This window comes from Leptonychotes weddellii, chromosome 9 (assembly GCF_054177405.1).
Source record: "Leptonychotes weddellii isolate Sample4059 chromosome 9, ASM5417740v2, whole genome shotgun sequence".
Lineage (NCBI taxonomy): Eukaryota > Metazoa > Chordata > Mammalia > Carnivora > Phocidae > Leptonychotes > Leptonychotes weddellii.
The window spans coordinates 68,369,484-68,393,161 of record NC_138377.1 but is presented as its reverse complement, the minus strand read 5'-3'; the positions used below and the strand labels follow the sequence as shown (position 1 = coordinate 68,393,161).

Sequence of the window (23,678 nt, the reverse complement as noted above, 5' to 3'; positions counted from 1 at the left end):
GGTTGGCTCTGGCTCTGGCACGGGTTTCGCTCTATTTTGCCTCATGAATCAAAAAGAAAGTTGTCAGGTATGTCCCGATCTTGGACACCCTACTCCCATGGAAAAAGGCACAGGAGGAACACATGAAAGTACTTAAATTTCAAGACCCTGTTGGAGTTTCACATGGTAGCAATCAGCTAACTCATCTTTGGGGTGTGCCAACGGGTGTGAATCAGAAGGTTCTGGACAAGACAGCACTGCAATGGAAGAATCACCCTCCCTCCCTTATGCTGTTACCTACCGGCCACTGCAGCTGAAAGCTCCAGAGGGGTGTCTGTGTGACAGCAAATTCTTCACGTATTTGTAAAGATTTTCCAAATGTTGTTTGGCTTCTCTTAGCAGACACTTGCTGAGGGCATGGTTGGCCATAGTTTTGGACAAGCTCCCCAACTATGCCTAGTAGAGGATCTAAGCTGGGAAATCACTTGAGAGACACAAGCTTCAGGCACATTGAAAGATAAGCTGGGCCTCAAATATCTTTTCCAGTCCAGCCTGCTTTCTCCCTGAGTTGTTTAACATAAGCTCTGCATCTTGCATATCCCAGGCAGTCTTCAGTTCTTCCTCTCTCCACACAGGCTACTTTGCCAGCCCTCCTTCACATTCCATCTTCCCTACTGCCATTAGGACTCATTCCAAACTCCGAAACTGCTTTATAAGGCACTTTATGATCTGGCCTCTGTCTACACCCTCAGCCTTCTTCCATCTTCCCCTATCTCTACCTCCCTCCCCTAAACGTTCATAAAGGAACAGAACAGGCCACAATCTCTTGCATCTGGACTTTTGTCTATAAAACTGTCCCTTTGTAACTCTTCTACACGAACTCTTCATGCTTCCTTGTTCATATTGTTCTTCAAGTCTCGAGACGGATATCACTTCCTCAAAGATTGCCCCTAACCCCCAACACACGGGTGTTTCCAAGAGCCCCTGGTGCATACTGTTATCAAGCACTTACCAACATTCATTTCAAAATTGCTGAGTTAGCTTATGTGTTTCCTCTGCTAGACTACAAACACTGTGAAGGCAGGAAGTGTGTCTTATTCTTGGTACAGCACGCAACGCAACATCAGGCATATCAAACTTTGCTCAGCACCCTTGCGTAGAATCCATAAAAGGCCATTCTGAAAAGTGTGTACCTTTAGCAGGAGACATCTACCTTACTGTCCTACTTTCTTGTGGTTTCAGGAATGCTCTGGACCCGTCCCCTTCCTTTAAGATCTTTAGCTTCACTTGAGATGCTAAGGAAGGGTGGTTTTCCTCATTTTATTGAAACCTTTTACACACTCAGTTTACTTTCCCCCTATCTCCCTATAATTATTTTACTACTTTCAAAACAATGGAAGCAGTACTGTAGTCTGAGCGCCAAGGTGGAACACCATCTACGATGCTTGTCACAGAACTCCACAGCAATCTACACTGGAAGAACTCATGTATATTATCTCCTACTCTTTTCTAAAACTTTATCACATTCAGTCCTGGCTTTTTCTTTTTTTTAAGCTAGAAAATGAGAAAGTGCTGCTGAGCAAATGAGCCTGGTAGCAGCTCTTGAGAAAGCTGCTCAATTGGAATTCAAAAGACATGGCTCTAGATGGATTTCTGTAAACTTCACAGACTTAGACTTGGACCAAAAACCAGGATGCATGGAAGGAGGCTTGGAACAGGAGTCACCTTTCTTCAGCTAATTGCTCATCACCACTAACCACAAAAATCATCACTTACGCTCCTACGGGGAGGGGATAGCTTAATAAATCACATAATTCTATACTCTTGCTGAGTGAAATGAATTTTTGCACTGTAAAAACCGGGAGAGCACGACACACAAACGTTGATTTCTGATTTTTCCTAAACTGGGCCATCCCAGGCTTGAAGCTATTCTTACTGTGAGATTTTCCTCGGTGAAGTCGATTCTACTGTGCTCAGCTCTCTTCGAGAGTCACATTTCATTGGCAAATTTCAGCCCTCTGACACAATGCACTGGACTTGGTTGAGGCAGGCACTGCAAGATACATCTGCTTATGCTAATCCTAGGTTAGAAATGTGACCTCTTGAGATTCTTTGGGATAATTCTTCTGTCACACTGGTACCTGCTGTCAGAACTTCTGGGTATCTACCTATCACCTGAAGCCCACCCCATTCTACCAGAAAAAAGCTCTCACCTCTTTGCACCTAGTTATCTACAGATACCACTCACTGCACTCTTGTTCTACTTACAGTAGATTCAACCTAGTAAGTATTTGTCAGACACCTAAATTACAGACACTAAAAAACAGACAACGATGAGTTCTGGACCTCAAGGAGCAATGCCAAGCTAAGGGGTAATTGCTCACTGATATCTACATGCAAGGTGGAATAAGATGTATCACGACAGAGGTTCAACCCAAGTGCTCCCAGGCTTCAAAGGAGCACAAGATGAGGAAGTAAACAAAGGCTTCATGGAAGAAGGGCCATGTAAGACTGCGCTACTTTTTATCTTTTTTTTCCCTTTTACAAAGTGACTCAGGCTCATTATGTCTAATTGAAAGACAGAAGAAAGTAAAAATCTCTTCCAATCCTACCACCCAGAGATAATCAAACATTTTTACATATATCTGATATTCCAGGTTTTTCTGTGTGTTTATGTATATTTATATATTTGAAATTAGATTATATATTATTTTAAACACATTTGTAATATAAAAGCAGATCAAGAGTATTTTTCAATGTCACTAAATTTTCTCCTATATACTTTCCATGGCAGTATATTATTCCACTTCAGAACGCTAGCATAATTTATTTGACCTTGGTCTCTACCTTTGGACATCTACCAAAAATTTTGCTATACTTTGTTATTACAAATGATTTTAAGTAAAATAGTGATACATGTCCTTATTTATTTCCTTAGGATAAAATTTCCTAGAAAGATTATACATATTTCTAGGGCTTCTGATCTAGAAAGGTCAAAGTCTTGCTAACCCATACTGCACATTTGTATGAATGAGGAAAGGGTGTCCCCTATAAATAGGCACAGCACCCTGGGGAGACAGCTTGACAAGCACATGACAACTTCATGTGAATTTTTTTGAAGGTATCCTTTATAGAACACAGTTTGGTGAGTCAAGGGCAATCATGATATGGGTCCCATTATACCTAGAGATCTTAAACAGAGAATAACTCAGTCAGCCATTCGTGATAGTCCTGAGAAAGATTTGATCCATTTATATTGCTAGCTCTATACACCTAGTTGGCAATTTATGCCTTCTATTTGTTTTTGTTGTTGTTGTTGTTGCTGCTGTCATTGCTGTTGTTTTGGTAAATTACCTGCAGTCTCTTGTGCCACTTTTTTTTTTTTTTAAATGAAAGGAGACCAGTTGTCCTTTCCATGTTGATTCTGAAAAGCATGTTACCTATTATGTTGCAAATATACATATGTTGCTACTGGGAGCTTTTCCCCAAAAGGCCTTTTAATTGATTATTTCAAGAGAGTATTAACAACACAAAACAAAAGATCTATAAAAAGGCTAGTGACAAGGATAGTTCCAGTTAGAACATCAGATGAAAAAACACATCAGTGAGAAAACCATAGGGTGTGTTTGGAAAACACTGGGTCTTGAGTTGGATCACAGAGTATGTGTAGGGGGAAGGTCATAAAAGCATGGTTGTAAAAGACTGGAATTAAATTGGGTAGAGTCTTAATTCACTTTTTGAAAATGGGGATCCATTTCTGTTTTTGCATAAAAAAGTGATACAATATGGCCAGAACTATAAAAACTGGTGGGGCCTCCGGTGTGGGATGGACTGGAGGGGGAGTGATGGATGAGAGGTGGGGAGACCGGCTGGGAAGCAACAGGAATACTCCAGGTGAGTTACCTTAAGGTCTGGATAAGTGGGGCATAGGGATGAAAAACAGGGAAGAAACACAAGAAACAATCTAGCTGAAGGATAGAGGGAAGCCAAAGAGGAGCACGAGCTTCATGCCTGAATGACCAAAACGATAATGTTCTCAGCAGAAACAGAAGTTTGAGGAGGGGGGTGGGAGATGATTCATTGCAGATACACTGAGAAGGGTTAGATAAGGAGGGGAGAAGACAAGATGGTAGACTTCATCAGTGCTTCACTTGTCTTCTGGAGGGAATTATAGGCCTTTGGAAAACAAGGCCCTGGAACCTTTACTTTTCTTCCCGTGGTGCCTAGGAAAAACCCTGCTCGCGTGGACAGCTGTGCAGGAGTCCTGACAACAGTTTCCTGAGACTTTTCCCCTTCATATTGATTGCTAGATTTTCCAACACCTTACAACAGTACCTCTTTCTTTGCAAAGTTAGGACTCCTTGTTCTCAATTTAATGAGAAGAAATAAAACAGAAATTTCTGCTCAGGTGGATTCCCACCGAAATTTTTATTTCTCACTGCAAATGTAATCGAAGCAGAGAGGATGGATTTCAAATTCCATTTCTTCAACTTGTTCACAGATGAACACTACTGATAAGGTATTGGGTATTACTGCCTCTTAATTTCCTAAATTTTGGTCTGCAGCCCAGAACTAATTTCAAATACAACCAATTACTGAATGGATATAGATTTCACAGAGACCCTCACGATCTGGTCAGAAGGCACCCAGACAACCGGGGGTCTCTCTAAAACTGCGTTATATAGCAGATTAAGAGGCAGTAGATTGAGAGGCAATGAATAATGCTTCTCTTTACAAGAGTCAACTAAACTTTCTTGGCTTCAGCGTTCCCATCTGTAAACCAAGGAGGCTGGAGAGCTCTCAAATTCTATGTTGGACTTGAAATCCATCCATCCATCATCCAATTTCTGAATGCCAACAACGTGTAAGAGTTGAAACCCCATTAGTGTAGTTTTCCACATAATTCCATTTCTTACCTGATCATAGTAACGCAGGTAGTATTTCACGACATAGTCAACCAGATTAATCCCATTATCCTAGGTTTAAAAGAGAAGCTTAAATGAAAATCATTCACATGAGACTGCCATATTCTATAGTTGAGTACTGAAATCTCAGTTTGTGACCCTAATACTTTTCATTTGTGATACCTGGTCCTGATTCTGTTTGTGACTGGCAAGATTTTCCTCTCTCCTCTTTGTCCCATCATTTTTTTTTTTTTAAATGGCATCTATACAAAGAAATGATACTCCGCTATTCTTTGTGGGGGGAGAAAAGCCAAACAGATAATCTATGAGACCTCTGAGGTAATGGCTAAAACAAACAAACAAATACACACACTGTCTCATTATTTTCTGGCAGAAAGCCAAGACAGGGGGGAGTGGGGGAGTGCCAAAGGGAACCAGGGACTAGAACAGAAAACCATCCCTCCCTTCCCACCTTTCAAAAAAATGTGTGTTCTTAATGGCGTGAAAAACAATCAGGACAGCTTAAAAGAAACGCCATGCCACTTTATGACCCTAGGAGGCCAGGGGCAAGCAGGCCCTCCCACAAGGCAGCCTTTGTGTCTTGTTCACATGGGTCTAATTCTAATTTGCCTGTGTGTTTCCCCTCCCTTCACTCCCCCTGCTCCCCGTGGGATGCCTAGATATGGGCTGGTTGTTTCCAAAGAGGGAGCTCTGCAGGGGTGTGGAGCCAAATGATAATCAGGCTCAGAGAGTGTGACAGTAGACCCCCAGCCCAATTGTTGTGGGCAAAAGAATAATTCAAATGCTCAGCTCAACTGGTGATTCAACATTGCTCCCTACTCATGAATGAGTAAATTACAAGTAGTCAACACTAAATTCAAACAGACTCCCAAGCCTTGTGCTCTGACTGATACTGCGTGCTATTTTCTTCCCTCATTACAGTTCAACATCCAACTGTGTTCTTTTAGAGCAAACCAATATTGGGGATTTTGTCATCTCAGTAAGATCAAACATGAGAAACCTATCTTTACTGAAAAGTCAAAAGAAAGCAAAGAAAAAATGTATTGTTAGAGGGAGAAAGGAGATGAATGGAGCAAGCAAGAATTTTTTAATTAAAGGTATAGAAGGAATACAATGGCAAATCATGGAAACTAGTTATGAAAAATAAATACCCGACTTTTGACGTCCTTGAGTTTGGGCAAAATTTCTAAGCTATATCCATCTGCTTGTCCCCGAGTCCTATTTCCTCCATTCATATAATTTCCAAAAGCCAGAATGAGAGCTAAAATATCCTTCACACTCTTCATGTGCAGCAAGCCCTGTGACGGCAAACACGAATTATTACGGAGCTGAACTTCAAAGGCACCTATATTCATTCAACAACAAATATTTACTGAGTACCCATCAGGCTGTTTGGTGGCATCGTGCCAACTGGATTGGCAGCTGGTGAAATGGAAAATACACTTTATTAAGACATAAGAGTCTTAAAAAATACATTAATCAGACATCATTTTCTATCCTTTCAATGAATTATGAACTGTGCATGTCTTAATACTGTGGATTAAATATTAGTATTTATATTTTTACTTCAGCCAGTTTTATTTTTTAAATATTAACTTAAAAATATTTGTGAGTTGCAAAAAGAGTTGCTATAGTCAGACTTTACATTTGGTGACTTCTAAGCAGAAAGGTTTCGTTTACTATCATTTGAGGATCTGTTTTTGGACAATGTATCTATATAAACAGTACAGTTAAATGTAGGATAGCTTTAAGAGCAAGTTCTATTCTATTCTTCTTTATCCCTGGGTATACTCCTAAGAGGTGAACTACAATAATGTATTTCTTTTTTTTTTTTAAGATTTTATTTATTTATTTGAAAGAGAGAGACACAGCGAGAGAGGGAACACAAGCAGGGGGAGTGGGAGAGGGAGAAGCAGGCTTCCCACCAAGCAGGGAGCCCGATGCGGGGCTTGATCCCAGGACCCTGAGATCATGACCTGAGCCGAAGGCAGATGCTTAACGACTGAGCCACCCAGGCGCCCCTATGATAATGTATTTCAAGGCCACAGGCTATGTTTATTAAGTATTAGCTGATATGTCTATTAACCTTAAAAAATTTCAGTAGGGTTTTCTTCACATCCTTATCCCATTTATTTTCCCTTTTTTTCCCTCAAAGTGCAAATTTTTAAAATTGATGCTTCCTCCCCTCCCCTCCCCCTTCTCTAGGGTCTTAGTTGACTTTATTTTCTTTTATCTTAGGGTAAAGAAGGAAAGGCAAATGCAGCTCTAGGCCAACCTCTCTTCCTGCCCTTTAGGATGTTATTAGAGGGTGTATATTATACCTCGGAAGTATTTATACTTTCTTTACTGAAATCTTTTATATTTTGGAAGGTAAAGAATCACGCCTTCAGGTAAGAACTAAATACTACAGTATGTGTGGAGAGGATTATCATGTTCTTAAAGACATGATTGTCATTGTGAGAAAAAACAAGTATTAGAATTGGTGTGGTAAAGCCAACAAAAATGTATTTGCCCGCCACCCATTATCATAATCATTTATTTCACTTATCAAGTCTCCAGAATCTTTATTTCACAATGTAGACACATTTCAGATGATCAGGTGCATGGGTCTAACGCAAAAACTCTTGCAACCCAGTCAGTCGAGTAGCAGACAAACTACACTAGTTAGGTTGGTTTTAAGTGGCCAGTATGTACATTAGAAGGTATCTGGAATATCTAAGAAGACATCTATAGAAGTGTCATTTTTTCCTCCTTCTCCCCATCAGTCTGCCTCTGACTTTCTCTCTCTCTCCCTCACTCACCTGCACGCGCACACATACTCACACTTAGGATAATCATCACAGCTATACTTAAAAAAACACACAATCTTAAGTCCAAAAGTTTTTTACAAAGGGACTCCAGTTGATTCTCCCACTCCCTACTTGCTCCTTTACCCTCACTAAGGCAAAACTAGCCTCTTAAATTAGACAGCAAACATACCTTAGAAGCTCTTGTGATGATCTCTACCTTTCGGTGCAAGGAGGAGATACTCTCCGAAAAGACAGATCTGAAGATTATGCACTGGGCCCGTTCAGCAAAATTCGGGATCTGGGCTAACTCATGTAAAAATCTGCAGAAATGAATAATGAATCATCTAGCTTCATATACAATCACAAAATAAAAAAAAAGACAGCTGAAAAAGATCCACCATGACAGCATTCCTTACTTGGTGATATCAATTCAACAATTATAAAATGTATCCAACAGGCACACTTAAGGAACTCCAAGGGTCTGTGTTCTATTATTGACAACAAAGCCATTTTTATTTCTCTAATTATTTTCATGGGTTTCTATGATGGTATATAAATGTATGGTGTATAAGTTACTTTAGGAACAGAAAGTTAATGCAATTATACTGAACCACAACGAGTTATATCCTGCTATGCAAATAGGAGATTAAACCCAAATAAAAGCACTACCTTTAGCGTATGAAAATAAATACATAATGAACTCCCTTTATCATGCAGCATTCTCTAAGGGTCTATTTCACACAGGCAGTCAAGTGAAGGCTGGAAGCAAATGTCTGCAGAGATATGACAAAATATTTCTTCCTGAAGGGAGACGACTACTATTTCTTGCTCACTGAATTAGATAATAGTCTATAGAGATCCTCTTCTACAGATATTTGTTTACTTTTCCACATCAGCTTACCTAGGAAGACAGAGTTCACAGCTCAGCGTGTGGAACAAAGCAGGCACTCATTAAGTGGACATCAATCTTAAAAACTATGGTAAAACAGATTTTTAAAGCTAAAGGTGAGTACTAACCTACACACAGAAGCTCACTGTCTGAGCAACTGGGCACTGGTGCCCTTTGCAAAATTAAGTTGGAAGAGCTACATACTCTCCAGGCCAACCACCAGAAAAGGGGGCATAAACTAAAATGGGCAGAAAGAGTTGGGCATGAATTTAGAGAAGGAGAGAATCCACTAACAGCTATTAAATTCATTTTGGGGCTGAAATGATGAATACCAGATATTTCTGAAAGTCTCGGTCAACGCATAACATCATTACTTTGACATTTTGCAATCTCTCACCAAGAATGCTTTTCCATAGGAGCAAAGCTGAACCCTTCTTTCCATACCCAAAGAAGTCTCCTTAGCTTATACTCTGTGCCTCTTTTACTTTGTTTTAAGGGAGACTTGGGTTTTAATAAGATTCTAATTACCAGCTTTAAAAAAAAAAAAAAAGATTATCCTATATCCAGGTCATAAACTTTTTTTTTCTCTTTCCTCTTCCTTTTTTTTTTTTTTTAAAGTAAACTCTACGCCCAATGTGGGCCTTGAACTCAAGAACCTGAGATCAAGAGTCGCCTGCTCTACTGACTGAGCCAGCCTCCCTTCTTCTTTTTTTTTCCATGACACTGAGATGAAGCAAGGAATGCCCATAAAAGTAAACATACCTTTGTTTTGAAGTTCTGTAACTCTGATTATTATGAAAACCATGTGATGGGATATAAAAGTGGAAACCCATAGGAATTCTGAGTTAAGATGAGGTTGTGTCCTCAATCTAGGCTACAAAAAGCATGTGTTTGGCCTAATAAAACCTGCTAGAGCCTCACCTCCCCTCACCACCATCCCAAGGCAGAATGCAAAGAGTTGAGGGCCATCCTTGGAGGGAGTGGCTTTCAGACAGCCCGGGCCCAAGCAGATGATACCTCTATGGGAAATGGCATTCTCAGTCTGGCACTGGGCTGCAAGAAAGCTGATGAGGTGAGGGATGGGACCACCCTCTCCATGCTATGATTTATAGGACTGGACATCACAGGGATCTTAGGAAATCACAATGTTGAAACTATAAATGATTCATATTTTCCAGTATGTAAAACATGCTTATAGTCAACTAACTTGGAGCCAATGGCAAGTAAGTTGCCAGGAAATCGGACTCTGGCTAAAATCAAACAAATGCTGCACTATGCAGGAGGTCAAGGGCAAAGGTGAAATGCACTCGGGCTTGAAGCCCCAACCTCTGTGTACCTCACCCTCCAGCAACTGAGCCTGAGCACATCACCTCACCGGGACAACACGACAGTCCTCTTTGCTGTCAGTGATAGCTTAGCATCTTTGGGAAGCCATCGCCATGACGATTTTCAAACTTTGAAAATGCTTCCTTATTCAGGTCATCCCGTAGAGAAAGCAGGAATCATAAATTTATCTGTTAATTACCCGCCACCATTATTCTGTGTCCTGGCAATCAGTCTTCAAAAATAATGCTAGAAAGACATTAACCCTAAAGGAAAAGGGGAACACTTCCAGTAACAGAAACCCACTCTTCATTTCACTGGGTCAGCCACTCCCAGGGCATGGAGCAGGAGGTGGCAAATTATAGCCCACAGGCCAAATTCACTTCCTCATTCGTTTCTGGATGGCCCACCAACTAAGAATGGTTTTTATATTTTTAAGTGGGTGAAAAAGAATCAATAGAAAGATAACATTTTATGATGTCTACACAAATAACATTCAAATTTCAGTGTCCCTAAATAAAATTCCACTGATACACAGTCATGCCCATTTGTTTACATGTTGTCTATGGTTTACGTACTTCCAACAAAGCCTAAAATACTCTATGATCTTTTACGTGAAAGGTATATGAACTCTAGGCTGAGAGATCATTGCTCAGTGTAGCATAGCCAGTACTACCCGAATGCTGGATATGCCCTATTGTCCCTGTTAAGGACTGAATGTTTATGTTCCCCCAAAATTTGTATGTTGAAGTCCTAACCCCCATTGTGATGGTTTAAGGAGGCAGGGCCTTTGGGAGGCAATTAAGTCATGAGCGTTGAGCCCTTATGAGTGAAGTTAGTGCCCTTAGGAGAAGGGACGTAAGAGCTTGCATCCTTCTCTTTGCCTTCTGTCATGTGAGGATAGCAAGAAAAGTTGGCAGTCTGCCTGGAAGAGGGTTCCCACCAAGACCAAACCATAATGGCACCCCAATCTCAGACTTCCAATCTCCAGAACTATGAGAGATAAATTTCTGTTGTTTCTAAGTCACCCTGCTTAGGGTACTTTGTTATAGCAGCCCAAGCTAACTCAAACAGTCTTCAAATACTCCCCATGGCCTTGTCGGTGTCTAAATATCCCAGGATGAGTCACTTCATGTTCAGTCATTAGCACCTTAGTGGGAATTAATTTATTACTAGGAAACATGACCTGGGAGTGGACCACAGGACTGGTCAGGGGCAGGAACTGGTAGGGAGGGTAGCTCAAACTGATGGGCCAGAAGGGCAGCAGAACCCCCTTTGCGCTGATTCACAAGATTCCTAGCCTTCGTGAACTTGGGGCAGGGCGGGGGTGGGGTAGAGAGTGGTTCCTGGCCTCTATTCCATGTGAGAACAATTCATCTAAGGTTCCCAAAATTATCACGAAGGCTTGCCAATAACTGAGTAAACCTAGAAATCCCCCACCCAGTCATTTTATCCAGGCAATCCAAGGGGAGTGGGGCATTCTAGCGGACCCAAGGGCAAGCCATGAAAGTTTCAATACAAGCCACGGAAACTTAGATGTCTCTAGGGCTCACTTGTTGCCCTAAACCTGACTTCTTAATTTCTGCTGTGTTTTCTAACCCCTGCCTCATCTCCAGACTGAGGGGAGTGGCCCGAATTGGACATGAATGAAGCATTCAAGGCGGCGACAGGCAAAGGATCCCTCTCTCCACTCTGGACCCATTCCACATCCCCAGTCCTGGGCCATGAAAATGTAGTTGGGGTCCAGGGGCTACAGAGTCCCATACGCTTATCTGTGGTGTGCAGACCCCAAGAGCCCAGGCAAGGCAAGAGCCACTCCGTTCATCATCAGAGGTCTAGGTTTTCAAAGGCCATGGCTCGACAGCCCAAACCATAAAGCAAACAACTCTAGATGGTGAATAGAGAGAAAAACGAGCAGATGCGAAAAGGATGAAAAGGTCACCTGTCAATTGGGCAGAGCAGGTGGAGGAATTTGGGGGAAAGCCGGCACGTTCAGGCTACGTTTATGGGATACAACATTTAGGAAAATCAATTTGAATTCTGAGTCTGCCATCGTCTTTTTAACTGCATCAGCAGAACCTTAAACAGAGCAATGCCTTCTTCCTTCCTCAGTTACCCTTTTGGCTAGAATGTTTAGTCTAGGAGGAATTAACAAGCTGCTAGAACGAGAAAGGGGAATCATGAGGGGTGGGGAGAGGGGTTCCCACATATTAGATCCAGCAGTACAAATCCCCGGGCTGCCTTTCCCGGCAGCCAGATCATTCATCTGCGTGCAGGAGGTCACGGGGATGATGGTGCTATGACTTAGCTCACTGCACAGTTTAGGAGCGATTACTCAGAGCAGAGAGGCAGGGGGACAGAGATGGTGCTTGTCCTTTCGGCCTAATGGAGAAGTGTTCAAGCGTCCTTACTGCTCAGGTTTATCCAGCAACTTCAATTCTTCTTCTTTGGATGTCTCGTAATACTTCCTTATTTTAACCAGTTCATCCTCTTGTGCTCTCTGGGTTGAGACAGGAAATCAAACAAAGCACACAAAAAATGAACAATAAGCATCTGTCTAAAGCACTGTGTCTCCAAGTGTGGTCTCTGAACCAGCAGCATTGGCATCACCCACCTGTTTCTAGTTAGAAATGCAAATGATTGGCTCTATCCCAGTCATAAGAAGCTGGGGGGGGCGGGGCAACAAGCCCTCCAGGTGATTCTGACGCATGCTAACATTGGAGAACCACTGGCTAAAGCAAATGGTCATACCAAGGGACTGTAGGGGGACCCAGAAGTCAGGACATTGGATTGCCACCTTTGAAGCCCCCGTCTCTTCCCATGTAAGCAGGTTATCAATCCACTGTCCTTAGCACTTGTTTCCTGACCCTTAGAACAGCTCCTCTAACTTATGTATGCTCCTGACTTTTGCATTTCTAGTCTCCACCTTCTCTTTTTCTGAATTTGGTAAACACTCATCTGCACTGCTTCTTTTGGCATTTAGTTACGTCATTTTCTCAATGTATCCAGCTAATGAGTACGGCCCCCATGCACAGACCTGAGCTCACCGGAACAACAAAAAGCACCTAGAAGGCACTCTGCCTTTTACAAAGTCCTTCAATGTCAATTATTGTATCTTTGTATTTCAGATGATCCTACCAAGGCTCATACTGAGTACTGGATAAAGGGCCTGACTCAGAATCTCTTTCTCCCATCACACCACGCTGCCCTCCAGGTACTCCACAAATGTACTGTTAGCTCCCAATGGCCTGGTATTTGTGCACCTTTCTGTCTATTAACAAAAGCTTTACTGATGGAACATGAGAAGTTCCCACCCAGTTGTACTAAACAGCTCCTGATATATATAAAGAATGTGAAAATGTGTAGGGAAGTAGCAATCCCACAAGGTTGGATTATTGCACTCTGGAAATTTTCTATAAGGGACTTAAAGTCCCAGGAGATGTAGCATTGAAATGTATCATTTTTTTTTTTTTAACTTGCTGACTGGGGAATACTCCAGGCAGCTCCCAGGGAAATACTGCTACTTCAATAAAGAGAATCTGGTTCACTCTGTTTTCAAATCCTAACAGTCAATGAATCAGAAATGTTAACAACCATGGGAATTCTAACTCTCCTGTGTCATCCTCTCAAGAGAGCCTGCCAATTCTGCTGGTTATTCCACATATAACCCAAATTTAAAGACCACCTATGTGTACAGTGCTGTGTATTTTCAAAATATATTGCTACTGCTGCCTATATTGAATTCTGTTTAATACAAAAATCAGATAGAGCCCTTTATAATCCCCGTTGTACTGGTGATCAAACAGGCTTAAGGAATTTAACCGGTCCAAAGCTACTCAGCAGTCAACAGTAGAGTGGGACCTCAAATCTAAAATTAACTGACTCTAAATCCAAAGCACACACCTACCATCTTATACTACTTCCCACATTCAATGTCATGAGCTCATCTGATCTGAAAGTAATCATCCAAGCTGGTATTAGTATTCCCATTCCCGAGGAAGCACTGGTGTACACCAACAGTAAGCTGGTAGTTTAGCTTCACTCACTCTGACAGTAAGCCGCAGGGCTGGGTTCCATGGCCTAGAAAGGGTCTCTACCTTGAACCACCCTCCCACGCAAGCGTGCAAAGAGATCTTCTAACCCAAATACCACAGTGGGGTCAGAACCCAGTGCTTTTCTCACATTTGCTCTCATTTGAGTGTATGTTTATAGAAACTATACCTTAATCTCTCCCATGCTATATCAAAATCCTCACGGCCAAAGAACGTGAATGGCTTAACGATTTGGGGGTGGGGCAGAAGGAGTCACATATAACCATCTTTTAGGCCTTAACATTTTTTTAATTAGTGAAGATATAAAAATCTGAAAAAACTGCCTCTGTATGTCTTTGATACTTACATTTTCATATAAGGCTGCCAGAGTCTCCAGATCAACCACAGAGTCATCCACATTGAAAATGGCTGCCAAGCACCCAAAAAGAGAGAGGGAAAAAAAAGATAAGAGGTTTGATTAGACTCCCCTATACTAATGAGCTAGTCACACTCCACGTCTAGCTTCCAGGCAATATAACACTGCACTTCTTTACACAAGTTGTATCTTTCAGCCTGTTCTTGCTCCCTTTCCTTTTGCGCCAGGGGGCCTCTGAAGAAAGAAACCAAAATGGTTCCTATCACTGGCCTGAGCCTTGGCCCTGCCTGGTTTAATTCCTCAAGTTCTGTGTCCTTTCTGCAGTTTAATTTAGGCTCCACAGGAGAAGTGTTTGTGCTTTAAAACTAAATCAGTTTGTAGGTTTGAAGCACAATTTTAAATCTTTCTTCCCGGCTGGTAATTGAAGAGATTTAGTACCTAATGTACCAGAACTGACTCTTGCCCATTACCAGGAAGAGAGAAAAAAAGACAATGTTGGCAAATTAAATGAATTCAGGCATGTGATTTTAGGCACCTTTCCATGGCCACTGCAAACATCTTGTTTGGATTAAAAAGACAAGAAAAAGCAATAATTGCATCAATGGCAAATTAAGATTATGGAAACCTCCCATGAGTTAGTCTTAAGGCAAGTTCACATTCCCATGGTTTTATTAGGATTCTACTTGCTGTTCTGTATCTTTAAGTCATTTAGCTGTTCACTAATATGATTATGATTTCACCTAGGGAGATTCCTTCCCATATATACTGGGATACAAACATTGAGACTGTAAAGCCTTAATGGATTTGGCAATCAAAGTGTTTGAAATAGGCAGCTCCACATCTTTAAATAATTATTCAAAACTAATAAGGTTTGTTCTCTCAACCCCACCTCCCTTCTCTGACTTTACATTGTGAAATTAACCAGCACGCTAGTAAATTTTCTCCGTGGCAGGCTAATTAATTTTATTAAACCAACCAGTGATATTTAGAATGCCTTAAAATTTTGCTCGTCAACCATTATTCTGTTCATTGGCATTACACCATGGTTTTGGAGAAGGTAGAGATCAAGGTAAAGGGCAGTTTCCTTTCAAATTGTTTTGCACCTTCTGTAGTCGAATCATAAGAACCCCCTTATACAATTTTAACAAAGTTAATTAACTGAGCTAAGATCATGTAACTTCACAGAACACCGAGAAATGTACTTAAAATTCCTTCACAGGCCATAGGAGAGTGGGGAAAGAAGAGGTTAACATGCTAGTGACAAAGTCAGCTCAGATTCCACTAAGACAAAGAGAAATCACACTTCTAAAAAGTCCCATCTGAAACCACAAAAGAAAAATGGAGCTCGAGGAAAGAATGAAAGAATTTACCCTCCGAGGATGGTTATTTTGTATGTGGAGATCATATGAATTCACAAATGTATTAGAAAGACCATGAATTTCTGGTGCTTTTAAAAAAAATAGCCAGGAACCATGCCTCATTTATGTCAATTCCAATATTCTCCTACAAAAACTGGCCAACAGGAATGCAATAAGAAAAGGTAAAGTTCTACAAACAGTTCTATCCTAAACTAATCCTATGTTGTAGGTACTCTATCTGAACTGCAAGCTTAGATGTAACCAAATTATCTTAACCAACAAGAAAGAGAATGACCTGTGGGTTGTTTTTCTCGTGAGTAAATATTTGGTTTTTAAAAGTTAATCAGTCTGGGTCCCAGATACATGGTTTGACAGGTAGTGTGGTCAGCCAATTCTTCTCCAGTGTGCTAGGCAGCAGCAAGGAAACATCTAGAGGATGGGACTGGAGAACAAATATGGGGCTCTGGAGACATTGATTCATTCATTCACCCAGCCCTGAACTAAATATTTGCTGAATGTGTATTAAGTAGTAGAAACTGTTCTAAAATGCTGTGATTATATAAATCAAAAGTGTGTGAGAAGTTCAAAACACTTAATCTCATGAAATTTATACTCTAGCCAAGGGGAGAGAAAATAAACAAGTAAATGATTTCAGATAACAATATACTGCGAAGAAAGTAAAGAAATGAGCAGCATTAGATAGGATGGGTGATGAAGGCTTCTTTGGGGAGGCAACATTTAAGCTAAGAGCTGAAGAGGTCAGTTCTGTAAATGTCTGGGAGAAGAACTTCCCAGGGAGAGGTAACTGCGCAAGGAAGTTTCTTTTTCTGGTGAAGGAACAAGCTTAAGGTACAGAAAAAGACCAAGACTACTGTCACGGAAGGAACAAAACTTACTCGCTATGTGATCCTGGCAGGTTAAAGTGTCCGAGCCTCAGCACATCCATAAAAACATGGGTCTAATATCATGTGCTAAAAATATTAAATGAGGCAATATGTATGCTTGGCATAGCACCTAGACCATGGTATGAACTCAAAATGGTACCAAAGAACGATGACTATTATGATTTCAGATATACACATGGTTAATGTGTTTTAATGCTTGTTAATGCCTTATCTCCTTTAACATCTGGAAAGAATTAGAGAAAGCAGGCTACAGAGTAGTTTGTGCTGTAAATGAAACTTCCAGAACTCAGGAGTGTTTCAGGTAGGAGTCGCTGCTATTAAACCCATTTGGTCCTTCACAAAACCCTGCTTGAAGCACAACCTCAGGAAGCATTATTAATAGTCAAGGTATATACACAAATAGTTGTAATTACAGAAAATAATGCCTCAAATGTCTTAAGAGAAATACAAGGTACCTTTGGGTCCATTCAGAGAGTCAACCTCATCTGCATCTCCAACTTCCACCTTTACTACCAATCTACCATTCATCGTACCAACAACGTTATTTTTCTAAATCATGGGTCTCAACATTTTACTTTGATGTTTACAATACCTCTTATGTCTTTCCTTTAAATAGCAGGTAAAGTCCAAATGCCGTGGCCTGATGTTTAAACCCATTCCTTTCTGGCCCCAAGCTACACTTCCAATCTCATCTCCTACCACCTGCACTTCTCCCAGATACCTTGTGCTCCAGCCTCTTGGGGCAACATAAGCATGACTTCTTCCCTTCCTATGTCTCCTCACCCCAGAAAGGCCTAGGGGAAGGTTTCCTGCCCTGGAAGGAACTCCTTGACCTTCAGATTCTTACATCCTCATTCTTTTCCTCTTCCGTGGCCCTGCATTTGTATTTTACACAAGGGAAGAGAGTCTAATAAAGGACCTGTATTACAGTGTGTAGCAGAACAGTTTCCCTCCTCTGTCGGACCGCAGAAGCCCTGTAATCATGGATCATTTCTATGCATCTTGATAACCCCAGCACCCGGCATAGCACCTGGGGTGTGACAGGGATAGAAGTGTGTGGATGGGATAGAGGATACAGGAATCCCCCCAAACGGAGTCCTTCTGTTGGGTATCAGGAAAAGTTTCTTGATAAAGAGAGCATGGGGTCTTGAAAAAGAAAACAGAAACTTTAAAAAGGGATAGGATTTTGGCAGGTGAAAATGTCTTATGAGAGGTGTATCTGAATTAGGGTCATTTGCTCAGCCCCATTAGTCCCTGGTTAAAAAAAAAAAAAAAATCAAGGTTTAGTTGGTCGAGTTGCGGTATTACGCCCTCATCCACACACCCAGTAGAGAAACACTGCTTGCCCTCAATAGTCCATACTAAAAACTGATTAAGTTTCACAAGTAAATTTTCTCATTTTCAAAGAAAGAATAAGGAGGGGTGCCTGGGTGGCTCAGATGGTTAGGCGTCTGCCTTCGGCTCAGGTCATGATCCCAGGGTCCTGGGATGGAGGCCCGCATTGGGCTTCCTGCTTGGCAAGAAGCCTGCTTCTCCCTCTCCCACTCCCCCTGCTTGTGTTCCTGCTCTCACTATCTCTCTTTGTCAAATAAATAAATAAAATCTTTAAAAAAAAAATAAAGAAAGAATAAGGAGAATAGCTTTCCCTTCATTCTTAACCTCCAGAAATGTTTTATTTTTTTTTTATTTTTTTTTTTTAAAGATTTTATTTATTTATTTGAGAGAGAATGAGAGACAGAGAGCACAAGAGGGAAGAGGGTCAGAGGGAGAAGCAGACCCCCCGCCAAGCAGGGAGCCCGATGCGGGACTCGACCCCGGGACTCCAGGATCATGACCTGAGCCGAAGGCAGTCGCTCAACCAACTGAGCCACCCAGGCGCCCCAGAAATGTTTTAAACAGCAGTATCACCTTAGGTAGAAAGGTTACGAGTAAAAATTCACTGGTTATATTGCTTCAGGCAGACATGTGAAACACTCATTTATTAATTACCATTAATTACGCCAAATTCATTCCGAGCAAGGACAATCTGTAAATTTATAACAAGTGCCAGTGAACACCAACAGGAAGGATGTGAGACGTTTCAAATGGAAGAAGCAGATGCAGACAGGCTCATGGAAGGTGCAGGCAATGGCAGGTAGTTCACGTTTGGCTTGAGGAGAGCATTAATTCTACTTTGGAGCAAGGTACTGAGCAGCTAGGAGCAGCAGAGTGAACTGAACAGAGTCATATGCCATAGGACATGTCGAAATTTGGAAAAACTGGTTTAAGAACCTATTCTGGTGAGCAAGTGGTAGCAAATACTGTGGATAGAAAGCACAGGACAGAGGGGCAGGACACAACAGAGAGCTAGAGTGGTGTCACTAACTAGCTATGGGACTGAGGAAATTGGAGTTAAAACCACCTCAGGGTTTGGGACGCCTGGGTGGCTCAGTCAGTTAAGCATCTGCCTTCGGCTCAGGTCATGGTCCCAGGGTCTTGGGATCGAGCTCTGCATCGGGCTCCCCGCTTGGCAGGGAGCCTACTTCTCCCTCTCCCTCTGCTGTTCCCCCCTGCTTGTGCTCTCTCTCTCTGTCAAATAAATAAATAAAATCTTAAAAAAAAAAAAAACACCTGAGGTTTTGCATCTAGATTTGGAGGAAGAGCTTTGCGCCACCCCCAGAAATGGGCAGAGGGCCTTAAGAGCTGGATAGGCCTGTTGATCTTACACCAAGGACCTGGAGGGAGGAACAGGAGAGAGGAAAACTACTTGTGAAGGAAGAGTTAGATAGACTAATTTAGGGTCAATGCCAAGTATTCCACTGAGGTTTTCCCTCTTCCATGTAAAGATCTTAAAAACACAAGTAAAAAAGGAAAATAAAATTCAGAGGTGGAAGAAGCATTATGAAGAGATATCCTGGTTGAGTCCAGGAGCTTAAGGAAATTATTAGAATTCTCTTATTTCTCTTCTACAGAGTAGCCAACGAAGGTTAGATTATGGGTCAAAGGTCTACAAAGTAAAAAGGCAGAGGTACTAGGACTCCTAGGAGAGCTGTTTTGCATGGACATAATTCTGCCTCCTATTCCCCAAGAACACTTTAAGTTCCTACATAGGGTTGGGAATAATACCTGATAATTCTGTTCCCCAAATACTGGTATGGTGTATTAGAGAATCGATTCTTAAAGGCTCTTACCATCAAACTTAGAAGCCTTATGTGAACCCATTTAATTAGTTAACTGATGGTTACAATAGAGAAAGAAACCAGTCATAGATTAAATTATTTTTGGAGTTGCCTGGGATCAGGTAGCTCCCTTCATTTTATACTTTAAAAAAACACATTGTCTTTCTTGCTCTGTCACACACACACACACACACACACACAACTTTTATCTTATAAGCTGGATAAGCAAATACCAGCCTACACAATTCTACAGCATGCCTTGAAGCGCTGATACAGTAGTTCCAAGCCATGCTAGCTTTTGTTCCCATCTGTCTAGGGCTCATTATACCAACACTCCTGCAGATGGTGTCAGAAAGGTGAAGTGTCAAATCCACAAAGGGGAGACCCCAACAACTCACTGCTACTGCAATATCAATCATTGCTGGTGGTTTTTACTTTTATCTCCCTCTCTCCTTAGTTATCCCCACTCACACTGTCAGTTCGGTTAGAATATTTCACCTACACCTCACAATATGTCGAAAGGAAATAGACACACGCTGTGAAAAGCTGGTAATTTTATTGGGTTCCTTTACCTTTAAAAATCTGTTACTTGGTCAAGTCTGGTTTCTGGGCCCCCCTTTTTTTTTGCAGGGAAATTGAGGCAAACATTTTTATGTGGTCCTCTGGTGCCTGCTCTGTACTCCAAGAATTACATACACAAGGATCATTAGAGTAGAGTTTCGCCCATTAAGATATAATAACCGTCAGCAGGGACAAAAAGCAGATCAGTATCACAGATTGAAACTACCAGGCGCACATAAAAACTACGTGCCTGCTTCAGGCACATGCACGGGGTCAGGGTCTCACACGATAGGTAAATTCCCTCTCCAGGTCAGAGGCAGCTTTTCATAGGACCAGGGTAAGGAAAGAGAGAATGCCGGAATTCTCTCAGCCCTCCAGCCATTTTTAACCCTGAACACTTTTCTATCCCCGAGTGCGCCATTTCCAAATAAACCAAAAATGACTGTGCTTGCTGTCCAATGGGCTTCTAATTAGTAAGAAACAAGCAATTACTTAAAGGAGCTGTCCTTTTTGACCAAAGGAGCACCTCTGGGCAAGAAGGAAAGGCACCCTCCTCAGTCTGTTAGATTAGCCAAAATCAATCTGGCTTCCAAGGTGTGACCTCTCTGCAGCCCAGTTTATGCCTCCTTGCATTTCCTTCAATAAGTAGTTGACGGGAACATCTTGCACAAAGTGTGTGTTTAATAATTGTTTGCAAATGGACTAGATTTATTCTCAGCCCGTGAAAGCAAAGATTAATAGGATTATTTGACTCTATTAGTAGAGATTATTTTCTTAATGTTAACTTCCAAATGGCCAGCATAAAACTTGGCTGTTTTGCCCAAATGACTGATATTCTTAGGGCTTGCTAAATAATTCAACTTGTAAGGGAAAGAGAATGAAACGGGGACCGTATCAAAGAAGGCTTTGGGTTTTTAAAACTCTCAGGTAACCTATCCCTCAACACTCCCACAGAGCAACTACCCTGACCTCTACCAAGGAAAAGGCAAGGATGTGGGGTCAAGGAATGAGGCAGCGGTAGAATCTGAGAGCTGAGGAAAGGTACAGCAGGAACATTTCCCCACAGGCTTACCTCATAACAACGAGGCCATCACGGAGAGGGATGACCAAATTCATGATAAAACTGGGCACGAGGTGGAAAGAAGGGGGCCTGGCAGGGAGAAGGGTGGAGGGGGGAGAACTTGCCTCCACTGAGTGCTCTGGAACTAGGTCTCTTTGCCACTGTCAATATGCCTTCCTTTTCCCTACTGGCCACTATGCCCCGCCTCTAGCACCAGGCCCACCTGTGCGGATAGAGGTTCAGACAAAGCCTAGCTCTATACACCTATCCACATGAAATGCTAAGGACACCAATTATAAAGCAGCTTAAAATAATCTCTGTCTACTACACCAGAGGGTGGGTATAGTAGGCAGACGTTACTGGGGGGTGAATACTTAATAAATTAATTGCTGCATTTATTGGGGGCTTCCTGTGTTGTTCTTAGTGTTTTACATTTAATTGTAGGAGATGGGTGCTATTGCTGTCCCTGGTTTTACAGATGATGAAACTAATGCATGAAGTCACACAGCCTGATTTCCCAAGCTCAGCTCCATAATCAGATTTACTGGACTATGATTGCACTTCTTTTTTTTTTAAGATTTATTTATTTATTGGAGAGAGGGGGGGAGAATGTGCACACGCATGTGAGTGGGGGGAGGGGCAGAGAGAGAGAGAGAATCTCAAACAGACTCCCTGTTGAGTGTGGAGCCCGATGCCCAGGGCTGGATCCCAGGACCCACAAGATCATGACCTGAGCAGAAACCAAGAGTTGGGCGCTCAATCAACTGAGCTACCCAGGCGCCCCTGATTGCACTTCTTTTATCCTTTGTAAGTGTTGGGCTATAAATAATCACTCCACCTAAAATCCTCACCCTCATAAAAAAACAAATGAAAAAATTAGTGAACCAGCTACCCACAATAGCCTATATTGACACTTGTCTCTAAATGGCATTGCATGCTTTTTACATTCATCAGCAGCCTCCTAGTGGGAACCATATATAGCCCATGCTACAAAAATTTCATTTGTTTATTATAGACATCCATAACCTCACCATTATTTAAACTTAATTCATTTCTAATATGCTATCTCAATATGCATAATAAAACAATCCCAACTTTAATCTTTGTCAGCTATTTGCAGTTATTCAAAATAATCAGTATTGCAGTTAAAATCATAGCAAAAAGAATTTCTAAAAAATAGAAACGTGGAAACTGAAAAGGCATCGTCTTAAAAGAAAATGTAAATATAGGGGTATCTGGGTGGCTCAGTCAGTTGGGCATCTGCCTTCTGTTCAGGTCATGACCCCGGGGTCCTGGGATCGAGCCCCCCATTGGGCTCCCTGCTCAGTGGGGAGTCTGCTTCTCTCTCCCCCTCTGTCTGCTGCTCTTCCCCACTTATGCTCTCTCTCTGCCAAATAAATAAAATCTTTTTTAAAAAAAAGAAAATGTAAATATAAAAAGAAAATAAACTCTAGAGTAATATAAAGTCTAATTTTCTTGAAAAGATATGAATAAGTGCAATTTTATACTGCATGCCAGAGCAGACTAAAAAGGGAAGCAAAGGCACAGAGCATGAAGAAACACAAACAAAAGTTGCCTCCAGACCCATAAAGAACAAGAATTATCAAGGAACCGTATGTACAGTCTTCCCTACATTGCCAAATGCCTGCTAGCGTGGCATGTTAGTTGGTAAAGACCTTAATTTGGGCTTTGATGGAAATAGGAGGCAAGTGTAGATGACACAGTGAGCAGGAACTGGCTGGAAGGTGGAAGAAACAACAGTCCCAAAAGGGACACTTACCTAATCTGTTCCAAACACTCACAGTTGCTCAATCTTTTTTTTTTTTTTTTTTAAAGATTTTATCTATTTATTTGACAGAGAGAGACACAGCAAGAGAGGGAACACAAGCAGGGGGAGAAGGAGAGGGAGAAGCAGGCTTCCCGCTGAGCAGGGAGCCGGATGCGGGGCTCGATCCCAGGACCCTGAGATCATGACCTGAGCCAAAGGCAGACGCTTAACAACTGAGCCACCCAGGCACCCCGTCAGTCGCTCAATCTTATAAAGCAAAACTCCCAATTCTCACCCAAGTGCAAGCATTACTATGCATCCCTCAAGGTGCCCATGGTGCCATTTTACAGGTGCAATTAAAATTGTCCATGGTTCAAACCTCAAAGAAGGGCACAGGCAGAGAATTCCCAAAACCTCGCCTCCGTCATCCCCTCTATTCTCTGTAGGGCAGTGGAATGAGAAACAGTTTGGGATAAGCTGCTTCTGTTCTTCCATTAGTTCTGGTTCTTTTAAGCCAAAATTACATTCCAGGCAGATTGGATGGTCTCAGCCAGTT

General features: G+C 41.8%; 1 protein-coding gene and 1 pseudogene across 3 annotated transcripts in view; one reads left to right on the top strand and one right to left on the bottom strand.

The window, feature by feature from the left end:
- FMN1 (formin 1) overlaps nt 1-23,678 on the bottom strand; it is a 376,423-nt gene that overhangs the window by 126,463 nt on the left and 226,282 nt on the right. For all 3 annotated transcript variants that reach the window (XM_081830845.1, XM_081830844.1, XM_031024804.2), the window contains 5 exons: nt 14,304-14,365; nt 12,317-12,405; nt 7,884-8,013; nt 6,056-6,202; nt 4,896-4,955 (listed from right to left, as the gene is read on the bottom strand). In XM_081830845.1, the coding sequence (XP_081686971.1) occupies nt 4,896-4,955; nt 6,056-6,202; nt 7,884-8,013; nt 12,317-12,405; nt 14,304-14,365 (488 nt within the window). The remainder of the gene's footprint in view (nt 1-4,895; nt 4,956-6,055; nt 6,203-7,883; nt 8,014-12,316; nt 12,406-14,303; nt 14,366-23,678) is intronic.
- LOC102733040 (ubiquitin carboxyl-terminal hydrolase isozyme L3 pseudogene) overlaps nt 1-23,678 on the top strand; it is a 398,129-nt pseudogene that overhangs the window by 314,847 nt on the left and 59,604 nt on the right.